A 15,588-nucleotide genomic window follows, 5' to 3' on the forward strand; every position below is an offset into this window, starting at 1 on the left:
GCATACTGAATCTCTGGTATCAAATTTTGACAAAAGTACAGATTATTTAACAGCACGACAATACTGTTTTCAACATTTAAGGTCCCAGAGCGCCGCGGCCTAAAGGGATAGTCGCCATGTCAGTCCTCCACAACCGGATGCAAGATCCAGCGGACCACGGCCTGGAATGGGAACCCTCCGAGCCAGCCACTGCTCATCCAGCACAGAGCAGAGGATGGAGCATACAGATTCATACAGAATAGCGAAAGGCTTGGATAGAGTGCATGTGGAGAGGATGGGAGACTCTAGGTCATAGCCTCACAATTAAAGGACGTTCATTTAGGAACAGATGAGGAGTATTATTTTTTAGTCAGAGGGTGGTGAATCTGTGGAATCTATGGAGGTCAGAGGGTGATGAATCTGTGGAATCTATGGAGGCCGTCAGTGTATATATTTAAGGCAGAGATAGATTCTTGATTAGTACAGGTGTCAAAGGTTATAGGGAGAAGGCAGGAGAATGGGGTTAGGAGGGATAGATCAGCCATGATTGAATGGCGGAGTAGACCTGATTGGCCGAATGGCCTAATTCTACTCCTATACCTTATTACTTTATGAGCTGGTGATGACTGGCAAGGAGCAAAGCCGATAGGAGAGAAGGAACAGGGGTCTGCCTTACCGCGCTTTCAAGGCCAGCTGTGGGAGGCGCCCCCAGTTAACAAAGGTGGACGGGCGAGAAGGATGCCGTTTGTTTGTCAATCCATATGTCCAAAGAAAGGCGATGGCTGGAGGCCCTTAGCAGTCTGGGACAGGCAATCCTCATAACAACTAGAGCGTAGACTGGACTCTGAAATTGTCGCCAAATCATGACCTTTCTTGCATGCAGGATCAGTAGACTATTTTTGTACAATTTGCTAACCAGGGATGTGCTTAGGTATGGCATACTTTACTGGACTGTTAGTAAGAAAATAATTTCACTGTGCATTTGCATTTTGCACACGCGACAATAAAAGCACCATTGAACCATTTTGGAAGAGAAACTCCAAAACATGAATTGGCCAGGGAGGTGCAGAAGTTGGCTCACCCGAATTTCCAACTTAACATTCTCCACTTCAGCAGGCAGCAAATATTTTGTTTAACAAATAAAAATTGGTACACATAAATTGAGATGAAGGTTCAGCTAATGGCCATGTTACATTGTAATTATGCTTTTGAGCTTTACAATAATTAATGTACCCAAATATGTAACTGAACTTCTACAGGTGTATATTAGGGAACATATTGACGGATTGCATCTCGGCCTGGTTAAATAACTCAAATGCCCAGGAATGAAGGAAACTGCAGAAGGTGGTGGACTCTGACTTACCCGCTAGATTAGGGATGTATAGACATTGCTGCCTCAAAAAGGCAGGCAATATCAAAGACACGCACCACCCTGGCCACGGTCTCATCTCGCTACTACCACGGGTAAGTTGGTATGAAACCCTCAAACTGTGACCTCCAGGTTCAAGAACTTCTTCCCAGCAATCAACAGACTCTTGAACACTACACAACACTAACCACAACACTACCTCAGCAACTATGGCCGACCATGGACATTGTTTTGGTTGTACAACGGACTTCAGTTTTGCATTGTAATGGTCTGATTATCGAGTTTAATTTAGTTTAGAGATACAGCATGGAAATCGGCCCTACGGCCCACCAAGTCCCCGTCAACCAGCAATCCCCGTACACTAGCATTATCCTACACATACTAGGAACAATTTAGATTTTTTACCGCAGCTAATTAACCTACAAACCTGCGCATCTTTGGAGAGTGAGAGGAAACCGGAGCACTCGGCGAAAACCCTAGCAAGACATGGAGAGAATGTACAAACTCCGCACAGACAGCACCCATGGTCAGGATCGAATCCGGATCTCTGGTGCTGTAAGGCAGCAACTCTACTACTGCTCCACCGTCCCACCAAGTATTACTTGTTATTAACTTATTGTATTATTGATTATTATACATTTGTGTGTTATTGCATTAATGGGCTTGTAAAGCTGCAGAAAAGAAGAATTTCAATGTTCTGATGCTGGTACTCAGAAAAATTAAACACTTTTGACTTTTGGTATCTTCACAATAATAACAAAGGTTAGGCGCAATATTAACATTTTATTTACCATTGGATTGGAGTCAGATATCAGATCCTTCAGAGTGTCCAGAAATCCCTGATCTTCTACCAATTGTGCATTGATATCGTGTAGTTTGGCTACACAGACAGCAGCAGTCTTTCGTACATAGGGGTCTTCGTCCTTTAGACATTTCCGCAGAGGCTCACACAAATACTCTGTGATTTTATCAACACGGATACAGCCCATTGTTCTCACTGCCAGCGCTCTGATGAGGGGATTGGGATCTTCACAGTCCTGAAAAATGACCAAACAACACAATCTTTATTATCTTTTTAGAAAGGAAAGTAACTGTTCAACACACTGTAAATCAGGTTTTCACACAAGGTGACCAGGAATAGAATGAAACATTGGCAAACCACAATTTTGAATTAAAAAAAAATTAAACTGTAGAGAAGAAACTGCAAATGCCTAAATCTTGTGCCAAAAAAAAAAAAAATGCTGGAAGAATTCAGCGGATCAACATCCTAAACCAAAATATTGTCTGCCCATTCCCTCTGTAGATGTTACTGGATCCATTGAGATCCTCCAGCATTTTCCTTTCTTTGCACATTTATTTAACTCCCATTATAGCGTAAAGCTCGAAAGATCCATGATGTTCCAAACATCTGAAGGGTTCCTACCAAAACAGTCTCGGATAATTCCCTACACAGATGCTGCCTGACCCATTGAGTTTCCCAAGGATCTTGTGTTTTGATCAGATTGGAAATATTTATCTTCTAATCTGAATTTAAACAGGGTCCACACTGCTAGTTGAGTTTCACAAACACTTCTGAAATTTGCATATTTGGGCAAGAAGAACATTTGGATCAAAAACAACCCTTAGATATGAATGACCACTGGCAAGTAGAAGGAAAAAGTGCAAAATAGTACCCATTGCTTTCAGAAGGACAGGAACAAAATAATAAAACAACTTATTATACCATTATGCCATTGAAAGAACCAAATGTTCTATGTGCTAAATTTATGATGACTCTGTAAAAATAACATCTCAGTGAAAAGAGCTGAAGGGCAGCAGTTTAAAAATAAATCCAGTCTTTCAAAGGGTCACTTTTAAATGCCACAGGCAGCAGGAAAAATGGACCCAAAGTAACAAAAGTAAAGAAGTGCCCAAAGATCAAAATCAATGAAGAAACTGATTATGCACCATCATGGTTTCCACATTTAAATACTTGTTTTATATAAACAAAGTACCTAGTAACTGTAGAATACTTAGAAAATATAGATCTCTAGGACACATTAGCATACAAAATTAATGCACAGTCATGTGAAAACACTAACAGAGCTAATTGAAATCTACTTTCATCTAATATTTAACTCAACATTTGCTTCACAAAGATTTTTTCTGTAGTTTCCAGACAAGTGCATAGTAGCATCAGTATAGGCTCTATATTTTGCTGCTTCAAAATGTTTTTCTCACTGGTCAACAACTTAAATAAACTCTGTAAACACAAGGCTGTCTCACTACCTAGGTTGAGAGCGTACACATGGTGCAAGGGCTAGAACCTAGCATTGTACTGGTATTGATATTTTATTGTCACGTACTGAGACACAGTGCATACCTTTTGTTTGCATGCTTACAAATTAAATCAAATAATACTATACATAAATATAACAGGTAGAGCAAAGAGAAAAATACAGAAGTGGAAACCTGGATAAAATTATATCTAAAACATTAACTTTTTAAATTTTCTTTAAGCCTGACCGTAAGTATTTCTCACATTTCTGATTTACCATTCTCCATGAATGCTTCCTCCTCATTACGATTTATGAAGAATTATTTCATTTAAACGAATCCTGCACGCTGCCTACTTCCCTCGTGTCCCCACCCCCTCCACACACAGTGCTTCTTCATTCTCCACTGGATTCATGTAAAGTACAGTATCTTGGTTTAATTACCTTCCCAGCTGCTTTCCTGACAGCTCAGTTTACTTGATCCTGTTCCCAGCAACTAACTCACTTTGGCCCCACGTCTCTCCTAATCCCCACAAGTTTGCAAATCACTTACACAGAGTCAGAGAAGACTTTCTGCACCATCTCCAACCAGCCTGGGGAGAATTACTCTGAAGAAGGCACAAGATGCCAATAGGAAAGTTTCCATTTTTGCCCAGGACCCCAAAGAGAATCCTGAGCAGCTACAGACCCTCAGTTGGTAGCAATGACAGTGGAACAATCACTACACACAAGAACTTCCTTATGGACACAAAGATAAACGCCAAAGGATGGCTACTTGCCCTCATCTGACTGAACAATAATAATAATAATAATGGATGGGATTTATATAGCGCCTTTCTAATACTCAAGGCGCTTTACATTGCATTATTCATTCACTCCTCAGTCACACTCGGTGGTGGTAAGCCACTTCTGTAGCCACAGCTGCCCTGGGGCAGACTGACGGAAGCGTGGCTGCCAATCTGCGCCTATGGCCCCTCCGACCACCACCAATCACTCACACACATTCACACACATTCACACACAACAATGCACCTTCCACTTCCATACCAGCCAGCCTGGGATGAATTTGACCTGTGCTGCAATAGGCATCATGTTTTGGGGGAAAATACTTGAATAATAACTGCACCACATTTTTCACTTGCCGAAATAAACTTTATGCATGAGAATTTACACAAGAGAATTTACTTTTGAAGTGCATTGCTGTTCGTAAGAGAAAAGTACTGTTGTTAAGGTTGTGTGACAGTGTAAGCTGTGTGGGAGTGTTTTCAGGCGTCTTAAGCAAATGGACTAGGACATGGTAGATGGAAAATGTGGATAAATGAAAGGACCAATTTGATGGTAAAATAATAAATTGCCCTTTAACATTTGGGATTTCCAAACATTAACCAGAATATTTACCCAAAAACTTTCATACATGCATCAAAAAATCTGTAACACGTTTTAACAATATATACCTTAACAAAAGTGTTGACTGCCATTATTGCCATATCCGGTTGGCTCTTTGCATAGTTCATGAGATAGAGGTACACCAACTTCTTTAATTCCAAATTGTCTGTCTGCATGCAGTTGACAACATCAGGAAAGAGTGCACTAAATTGAACAAAATAAAATACAAAGTAAAAACCAACAACAAGGAAAACTCTCTAATGAACTATAGAATTGAAACAATGGACAATCTACATCCCTGCATCGTAGCAACAACCATATGAATACATTTTCAGACTGTCCACCATGAAATTATCTGAGAAATATCTATACATCGGAAAGCATAGTGTACTTAATGGTTCAGAATTTGGCAAGTGAAGACATACATTTCCAGTTCTAAGTCAGAAATCTGTCTCAAATCACCCTGATCCTAAATATTAAGACGTCGCATACAGCATATAATCCTCCAACACTTTCGCCACCTCCAACAGGATCCCACTACTGGCCACATCTTCCCATCTCCACCCCTTTCTGCTTTCCACAGAGACCGTTCCCTCTGCAACTCCTTGGTCAACTCGTCCCTTCTCACCTAAACAACCCCCTCCCCGGGTACTTTCCCCTGCAACCGCAGGAGATGCAACATCTGTCCCTTTACCTCCCCCCTCAACTCCATCCAAGGACCCCAACAGTCTTTTCAGGTGAGGCAGTAGTTCACTTGCACCTCCTCCAGCCTCATCTAACCGCTGTTCCAGGTGTCAACTTCTGTACATTGGCGAGACCAAGCGCAGGCTCGGCGATCGTTTTGCTGAACACCTCTGCTCAGTCCGCCTTAACCTACCTGATATCCCGGTTGCTCAGTATTTTAACTCCCCCTCCCATTCCCAATCTGACCTCTCTGTCCTTGGCCTCCTCCATTGTCAGAGTGAGGCCCAGCGCAAATTGGAGGAACAGCACCTCATATTTCGCTTGGGTAACTTACACCCCAGCGGTATGAACATTGTCTTCTCTAACTTCAAATAGCCCTTGCTTTCCCTCTCTCTCCATCCCCTCCCCTTCCCAGTTCTCCCACCAGTCTTACTATCTCTGACTACATTCTATCTCTGTCCCACCACTCCCCTGACATCAGTCTGAAGAAGGTCTCGACCCGAAACATCACCCATTCCTTCTCTCCAGAGATGCTGCCTGTCCCGCTGTTACTCCAGCATTTTGTCTACCCTGAATATTAAGGTCCTGTTCAGTGGGTGCGCAATGATACGTCACGTGGGTGGACAAGAACTAGCTCCACCAACAAAAATAATAAAATATTGGCAGCTGGCTATGCCTCGACTCCTTACAAAAACTAGTGCCTTTGGATGTATATTCAAAAACAATCATAAATCATAACACTATAATTATTGCAAATCAAAGAGATGTTAAATTAAGCACATGTATTCTGTTAACATTCTCGCTTACATATTAAGGGCAATGAAAAAAATATTTCCTTCATTGCACAACTGCAATATACACCTACTTTGTCCCACCCAGTTGTATAATGCTGATTTGTTAAAAAAAATCATAAGATTGTGTTTACCTGACATCTTTCCCAACAGTCATTGATGCAATCACCTTCTTCACTGCTTCTTTCTTTTTCTCCTTCTTGTCACTGTTGAGTTCTGCCTTGAGTTCAAATATTTCTCCTGTAGATGACGGAACATGGCTTTATTTACATATTCTGTTGTGCTGCTGCAAGTAAGAATTTCATTGTTCTATCTGGGATATATGACAATAAAACCCTCTCTTTACTCTCTCTATTTGATTTAACAGAAGATTTACCAAGAGAAAAGTGAAATGGTGCCTTTCCATTTTTCAGAAAAGATATACTTCATAATTCCAAGCAATAGTTCACAAAAATTCATCATGGCATCAGAGGTGAATGATTTGCATCACATTGGAATGTTTGCTTACTTCCATTTGGAGTGTTACTGTTAGCCAATGGAAATATTTATGGTCTCTCTGAGAAAATTGCTAAGCGTTTGTTACAATTCACCATGAAAAATTCCATCTTTGATTTCACACAGATTTTCCGTTGCAGACGTCCCCATGATAGTGTTGGGGAAGTGCAGGGAGAGATTACGTTCTTAAAAAACGGTCCATATCATGACTTTTCATCTCCGCAAAGCCGCGTCATCTCCGCACGTGTCAAGAGAGTTGGAAAAATAAAATATTGAATTTATTTACTTTTTACACCCACATCATCTGTCACAGTGAATTTTGTTCTGTATCTTAAATTTTTGGGTAGAGATTCCTGAATTCTGTAATAACTAATTTCCATTACACATACAGCCATAACACAGGGCTCGCCTGCATCATATTTAGATCAAAATGCCATAATGAAACAGGCATCAACTTCAGCATCAAGGTTTCTTTAATTGATACAATGGACAGAGATGAATAACTTAAACAAATACTCATATCACGCAATGCGTGTTGAGCTAAATTTAAGTGTTTCAATTGTGGACCCTTCAGCAGTATTGGAAAGGTAAGAACGCTACCAAGTTACTGTACACTGTACTTGCTTAAAGCCTAAAGCATGATCGATTGTAACGTATTCTGATGAAAGGTCAACAGCCGGTTTGAAACATTATTCCCAGCATTTTCTTTTCCATTTCAGATTTCTAGAATTTGCGGCTGTTTTGCTTCTGCACAGGGGAAGTTCCACACTGAAATCGCAAACCTGCAGGAATTGGACAATTGTTTTTGCAGCAGTAGTAGTAGTAGTTATCCTAGTAAAACCATAATATCTAATAGTCCATAGATGGCGAAGGTGCCTTCTGCTTCACGAAGGACGTATTCTACATGGTACAAATTCAGCACCATAATTGACTGCCAGGGCTAAATATAGAGAACATTTTGAATTTAAAGAACTTGGTCTTTCAAAAATAAAAACAGAGGAACAGAATAAACTCCACATAGGCACTTGTGGAAAAGGAAATTAATTATACAAGAAGCAAAATGGAGAAAACAATTAAAGATTCACCACTGAACGATTTGGTTTGGTTTAGCCCGTGAATGACCAAATCAAGGATGTATTGAGGAAATGCAACAAATTAAGACTTTGACTATAGGGAAGAAATTGCAACATTATTTATGAAAATAAATAAAGACACTTTTATTTTTTTGATGACGTTCAAATATAAAAGCCACGTCAAGCTAAACTATCCAATTGAAATGGACATTAATATATTGAATGAAAGATTTTCTTGCCATAATTGTGTCTGCAGGAATAATTGTTTCAGCCTTCCCACCCAAATGTTTTTCTCCTTACAAGGACCACCCAAAGGCCAGGCTGTCTGTACGGTGTTTGTATGTTCTCCCTGTGACCAAGTGGGTTTTCTCCGGGTCTCAGGTTTCCTCCCACACTCCAAAGATGTACAGGTCTGTAGGTTAATTGTCTTTGGTAAAAAATGTAAATTGTCCCTAGTGTGTAGGATATGGGGTGATTGCTGGTTCGGCAGCTTCGGTGACCCTTCGGTGGGCCGAAGGGTCTATTTCTGCGCTGTATCTCTAAAGTCTGAAGGTCATGGAGAGAACTGATTAATTGCAAATATAATGATTGAGAGGACCAAACAATACAAAAGGTTAATATTATGGCACAAGATTTCATCAAAGCACAGCACAAGTTTGTGACTAGATCATACCTAAAGATTTCTCTCAATCTTTCACCAATGAGACTCATTATAATTCTAATGCATACCTTTGGCATTGTATAAATTAATAAATGACATCTATTGTTTTACATTGAAGCCCTTGAACTTGAATAACACCATAGGCCTGAAGATAGGATGCAAACATGGCCATAAAACAAACAAATGATCGATGTTGCTCAAGTTCATAACCAACTTAAAATAGACAAACCTAACCCATGGATAAATAAAACATTCACAAAACTGGACTTTGCAAAATTAAAGTATTAAATACACTGGCTCCCTGTGCGGTTCCGTATAAACTTCAAGATTCTCCTCCATGTCTACAAAGACCTCAATGGGCTTGCCCCCACCTACATAAAAAGTCTTCTCACCCACCACTCCACCTCCAGGCCCCTCAGATCGGCCGACTTGGGCTTGCTGAATATCCCACGGTCTAGGCATAAGCTCAGGGGCGACCTCGCCTTTGCGGTTGCAGCCCCTAGACTGTGGAACAGCATCCCCTTTCCCATCAGAACTGCCCCCTCCATCGACTCTTTTAAGTCAAGACTTATCTATACTCCCAAGCCTTTCCTGACGTCCTCTGAGAGCTACATGTATATATGTATGTAGCTTGTTTTGTTGTGCTATTCTTATAACAAATGTAAAGCACTTTGGCCAACGAGAGTTGTTTTTTAAATGTGCTATATAAATAAATGTGACTTGACTTGACTGTAAAAAAATAATTATGAAAAGCCAAGTTTACAAAGTCATTTCATTTCTATGTTCCTGAATATTTCTCACATCTGGTTTGGGGAGATTAGTTTAAATACATTAAAATATATTATCACAACGGAACTCATGAACATAATTTGGGAAGCCAATTTTTGACAACAAATGGAGTTAACAGATTCTATGGGGGGAAAAAAGACAAAACATGTCAAATTGGGCACTTTATTATCTGAGCAAGTGTAGTTGATGGAGCACTTTACAATGTAAAATGTGCCACAACCAAGGAGTAATCTTATCTCCAGTCACCATACACTGAAATTCAGTATTGTCACAGCAGCATTATGGAAATGTTAGCTATATCCTTTCTAACAATATTGCTGGGCGTAGTGAAAAGTGATAGTATCAGCAGTTGGAAAGACTCAAGGCCATAGCATGGAAACTCCTATTTTGACTAGAGTAAATCCAGACTACATTCTCTTGCAAGGCTTAAAATGAGACAATGAGAAGTAAAGGCTGTGGCGAGTAAGTTTCACTGCAACGGGAGAGCTTTGCCCACACAAAGGCAAACTGCAGCTAGTGCTGAACGATAATTGCAGAATTATAAATCCATCCATAAGTCAACAATTACCAATAGCTTGTCCACCCTTGTAAGAACAGCATCAGCAAACAACAAGAGTTGTGACCAGTCAAAGAGAAAGGAAACAACAGACACACTGACTCTGAAGATGTAGGTCAACAGATGGCCCTAAATCACCCCTGCACCCATCGGCCATTCAAGAGCTAAAATAAGATTGCACTACAATATGTAAGACTAGAGCATGAGCAGACCACGAACAGCTCACTGCACGAGGATAATCCATGTACTCTCTTTCTGACACAGTCTTGCTAGCGTCGCTTTATACTGTTAATGAAAAGATATTCAAATTTGCTGCATCGACACCAGAATATTAGTGTTGGCGAAAAGGATATAGAGAAATATCACATCAATCCATGAAATATATCAAGCCAAAAAGGATGAGAGATTAAAGACATCTGTATCTAATACCAAAAGTGGTGTTAGAATTCAGCAGTAGTAAGTATGTAAGCCCTCAGATATAAAAGACCCATGAAATTAGCAAAGATGACTAGGAAAGGCTTAGAGAGATATGGGCCAAACCTGAGCAGGTGGGACGAGAGTAGATGAAGCATCTTGGTTAGCGTGGACAGGTTGGGTCGAAGGGCCTGTTTCTGTGCTGTATGACTATTTCCTGACAAGTATTTATCCTTCAACCATTAATTTAGAGAATCATTTTATCTACTAATTTTGTGGGATTATATTGGATGTTTGTGGGATTATATTGCGCAAAAGTTGTCTGTCATATTTCCTCCATCCCAATTGTGACTACATTTCAAAAAGTACTATCAAACTGACTGTGAAGCACTTTGTGGCGCTATCCAAATACAAGTTTTTTAATGCAAGCAAGTTACATGAATTAACATTGAATTTCATAATTTAGTGTTCACAAAATCCAAGCATTGTGACAAGATTTGAAATTACCACTGGATACACATCACCTAAAATCATTTTAAAATAATTTCCTCCAGTTAATGACAATTTAGCAGTTGTCATATTAAAAGGGGGAATTTTAAATTTAAGGCATCAGTGAATCAGATTTGCAATACAATGTATGATGGACTAGAGGGATCTTACTTTTCCAGATGCAAGTGTCAGAAGTCTTCTGCCTCAATTTGGACCAACTGGGATTAAATTCTTGGACAATATATTACAACATTCAAGATAAAATACTATATAAATATAGGCTCAATTATCCATTCAGAAGAAAGATTATCAAATGTCTGGAAATACAGAAGACTGCAGATGTTGGAATTTTTAGCAAAAGTCAGTTGTGATGCAGGGTCTCTACCTGAAACATCAACAATTCCTTTTCACCCCACAGGTGCTGCACAACCGCTGAGTTCCTCCAATAGTTTTGCTTTTTTGTCCAGGTTCTTATTGACCATTTGGGCTGTTTACACCTAAAACCACAGTTCCTGCATGCTAAACATTGCAGCCTTTGCTTTGGAAGATAACGTTTTTTGCCGCCCACTTCTCCAACTCGTGCAATGAAGTTTAACGCAAGGATTGGAAGGCTGTTTATAGAAAGGTGTAACAGGATTTATTGCTCACACATACATCAACAAATCTGTCTTAAATAAGGAGATATAATTAATGGATGGCAAAAATAAAACTGGCTGATAGTCTGGGGAACATCACCCACGGCCAAATGAAATTCAACTCAAGGTGAAAATTGTTGCATCTTGGGAAGAAAAATTGTAGCATTTCTTAGAATCCTGGTTTTGTCCAAAGATTCATGGAGTGAATAGAATAAGTGTAAGATTATTACCTGATAGCTTCTTTTGGAGCCAAGGCACATAATACAAGAACATTAAGGCCATGTGAGAACTGTGTAAATTATAGTTAAACTACAACATCAATGCACACACTTCTTGGTAGAATGAAAGCATATTGTAGTTCAGAGCCTATTTGAGGTTGTTATGTTTAAAAGCCTGATGGCTGTAGGGAAGTAGCTGCTCCTGAACCTGGACGTTACAGTTTTCAGGCTCCTGTACCTTCTTTCCGATGGCAGTAGTGAAATGAGTGTGTGACCAGGATGGTGTGGGTCTCTGATGAAGCTGGCTGCCTTTTTGAGGCAGCGACTCCGATAAACCCCTTCGATGGTGGGGAGGTCAGAGCCGGTGATGGACTGGGCAGTGTTCACAACTTTCTGCAGTCTTTTCCGCTCTTGGACGTTCAAGTTGCCAAACCAGGCCATGATGCAACCAGTCAATATTCTCTCTACTGTGCACCTGTAGAAGTTCAAGAGTTCTCTTTGACATACCGAATCTCCTTAATCTTCTCAAGAAGGAGAGGGGTTGATGTGCTTTATTTATAATTATGTCAATGTGCTGGGTCCAGGAAAGATCTTCGGAAATATGCACGCCCAGGAATTAGAAGTTTCTGACTCTCTCACTATAAACAGGATTGTGGGTTCTCATCCTTCTTCTTCCAAAGTCCACATCAGTTCATTGGTTTTACTGATATTGAGAGCCAGGTTGTTGTGCTGTCACCATTTGGTCAACCAGTCGATCTCACTTCAATACTCGGACTCATCACCATCTGTAATTCATCCAACAATGGTGGTGTAATCAGCGAACTTGAAGATGGAATTCGCACTTTGATGGGCTACACAGTCCTGAGTATAGAGTGAGCAGAGCAGGGAGCTGAGCACGCAGCCTTCAGGTGCCCCCGTACTGATTGTTAATGAGGAAGAAGTATTTCTGTCAATTCGAAGACGGTGGTCTGTGGATGAGGATGTCGAGGATCCAATTGCAGAGGGATGCGCAGAGACCCAGTTCTGTGAGCTTGGCAACCAGCTTGGAGGGGATGATGGTATTGAATGCCGAGCTGTTGTCTATAAACAACAGCCTGACATAAGTGTTTTTATTGTCCAAGTGGTCCAGTGCAGAGTGGAGAGCCAATGAGATTGTATCCTCCAATGACCTGCTGTGACGGTAGGCAAACTGTAGTGGGTCGAGGTTCTTGTTGAGGTAAGAGTTGATATCCACCATAACCAACGTCTCAAAGCACTTCATCACCACAGACATTAGTGCCACTGGTCGATAGTTGTTGAGGTACGTCACCTTGCTCTTCTTGGGCACCGGTATTATTGATGCCCTTTTAAAGCAGGTGGGAACCTCAGACCTCAGTAGTGAGAGGTTGAAAATGTCTGCAAAAACCCCAGGAGGCATAAGGCTAGGACATTGTCAGCATATTGGGATTATTTTATAAAACCAAGAGGTGTTCCTCATTTTATGAAAATCTATTTTTTGTATTTTTGCTAAAACACTTTGTAAAAACCTAATTTTGCTATCACAGCCTCAAAGAAATTATTGCATTACCATACAATAATTTGTACCATTCAGTACAAAAGTACATAGTTACTTCCAAAGATTTTAAATCTAACGCTTGTCACAGACTAAGATGTTACAATATAGGTGGAGAAATAGAGTTCACAATGACAGCTCAGTAATTATATTTTAAATGTAACAATGGCTCAATAATTCTCACAATGGTTTGCATTCTGAGCATGGTGCTTATCTTCCCATAGCAAATACTAGAGATTTAGGTATTTAGAACAGAACAGTACAGCACAGGAACAGGTCCTTCGGCCCACGAGGTCCATGCCGAACATGATGCCAGATTCAACTAATTTCCTCTAACTGCATGTGATAAAATGACTTGGCACTCACAAACATCAGAGGTCACTGAGTTACCTTTGAGCCAATGTTTGAGCAAGCTTCACATGCACCTTATACCCAGATAACAGGCAGAAAGATGGTTTTCACAGTTGAAAGGGAATATAACTGAAGTGAATAAATAGAAAATGAAATTTAATATAATGTATGCAGAGAGTGTTTTCATCTGATGATTAAAGTTCAGAATATGGAGACAGAATATTAAAACCTAAACCCAGTCATATCAAAGTGAAATTAGAAAGCACTAAACATGAAATGCACTGGAAATGTTAAACTATCTCACTCGAGGCATTTTCAAGGAAACTTTTTCAGATTGAGTTATATGAATTTGTGCTGAGTAAGGGAGTTGGGGGATCTAGCAAGAAAATATATTTTCTTTATATTTATATTATATTTGAGATCATCCGTAATCTAAATCAACAGCAGAACAGACTTACTGGGCTGCAATCTACTAGTGAACCTGGATATCCAGCAGCAGGAATCTCAACGTGTCAGAAACTGAGAGGAAAGTCATAAAATTGGCATGTACTTTTATCACCCCATTCCAAGAAAGAAAGTGCCAGTAAGTGAGAGAAGCATTGCAAAATAAAGTACAAGTGAGCATTGGGACACAAGAGAAATTGTAATCTGAATATTCAGAGGCCATAAATAACAGCACCATACAGAACTATAATAGAATGATTAGTTTTCAAGGCAGATTTGTTTTTGCAACAACCACAGTAAATAACTTGAAAGGTTTTGTTAGTTTACTCATAATTCTTTGTGTATTTTACAGTTGTTAAAATCTAAAAACATAGAAAAGCCGTTACCTTTCTTAGTAGTCGTAAAATATTTAGAATCCGTCATGGTGATCCTGGAACAGGTTTCCTGAAAGAGAAACGTTATTTTTTTTCTGCCGAACCAACAAAATGAGCATTCCAAACAGGAAAACAAGGTTACTGATTAAACAGTTTTGAACTGCATGACCCATTGTGAAACTCATTCTGCAACTTGCCAGCTCTTTTTTAAATTAAAGGATTTCTTTAATAATAAACAATTTAGTTTTATTATGTATACATCAATATTTATAAAGCAGAAATATTTTCAATGTAATACAAGTGAAAGGGGAAAAATCTAGTTGATGTGTTTTTCATGATCAAATGGAGGGAGAAGGTTAGGGAGAATCAAGGATTAGGAATTCAGTATTAAGAAATGACTTTAACAGAACGAACATTCAGAATACCACCAGACTAGAACATAAACAATCTGCATCATTGGGATGGAATCGGACCATATTACTAGAGATAAAATGGATAAGGCTGTGGCTAGAATTTCAAATGAAAGAGCAGAGAAATTGAGTAAAAATAGCAGATATCTTAAAGTTAAATAAAATGGTAGCCAGAGAATACAAGTTCATAGCATGTCAACATAAATTAATTTATTGAAAGGAATAATTTAATCAAAAATAAACTTGTTCACAGACCAATGTCCAAAATATCCAAAGGAATTGCAAACAATGACTTGCAAAAAGTAATGAGACATCAGTGGATAAAAAGGCTTTTAATTAAAACATCTATATTTAGAAGAGGAAGGATGAAAAGTGAGATACTTGTATCGGGGCAACAATTACAACTGGATAAAATGTCAGTTAGAAAACAAATGCATGTAGATTTAGATAATAGATAAGGGATTACCCCAAAGGGAATGTGCTGCAGACCTGAAGATATCAGCATAAACGGATTCAAGACAACTATAATTAAAGACTTCTGAACTGAGAAATTAAAATCTTCGCAAAATTATGGAATAATTTAATGACAAAGATTGAAGCATTGCAGTGGGCCAGGCCAACCTTTACTTCAACAATTCAGTGCTGCCAGGACACCAGGGCATA

At 39.5% G+C, this 15,588-nt stretch overlaps 1 protein-coding gene across 5 annotated transcripts in view; it reads right to left on the reverse strand.

Moving 5' to 3' along the window:
• The window catches only part of ap1b1 (adaptor related protein complex 1 subunit beta 1), a 58,110-nt gene that overhangs the window by 40,425 nt on the left and 2,097 nt on the right, over positions 1-15,588 (reverse strand). For 4 of the 5 annotated variants that reach the window (XM_033043355.1, XM_033043353.1, XM_033043357.1 and 1 more), the window contains exons 2-5: positions 14,528-14,585; positions 6,599-6,704; positions 5,058-5,193; positions 2,140-2,385 (exon numbers count right to left, since the gene is read on the reverse strand). In XM_033043355.1, coding sequence (XP_032899246.1) covers positions 2,140-2,385; positions 5,058-5,193; positions 6,599-6,704; positions 14,528-14,564 — 525 coding nt within the window. In that variant the 5' untranslated portion in view covers positions 14,565-14,585. Of the gene's footprint in view, positions 1-2,139; positions 2,386-5,057; positions 5,194-6,598; positions 6,705-14,527; positions 14,611-15,588 lie in introns of all 5 variants that reach the window. The other variant, XM_033043354.1, reaches the window with a different exon arrangement.

The sequence above is a fragment of the Amblyraja radiata genome, chromosome 25 (assembly GCF_010909765.2).
Source record: "Amblyraja radiata isolate CabotCenter1 chromosome 25, sAmbRad1.1.pri, whole genome shotgun sequence".
NCBI lineage: Eukaryota > Metazoa > Chordata > Chondrichthyes > Rajiformes > Rajidae > Amblyraja > Amblyraja radiata.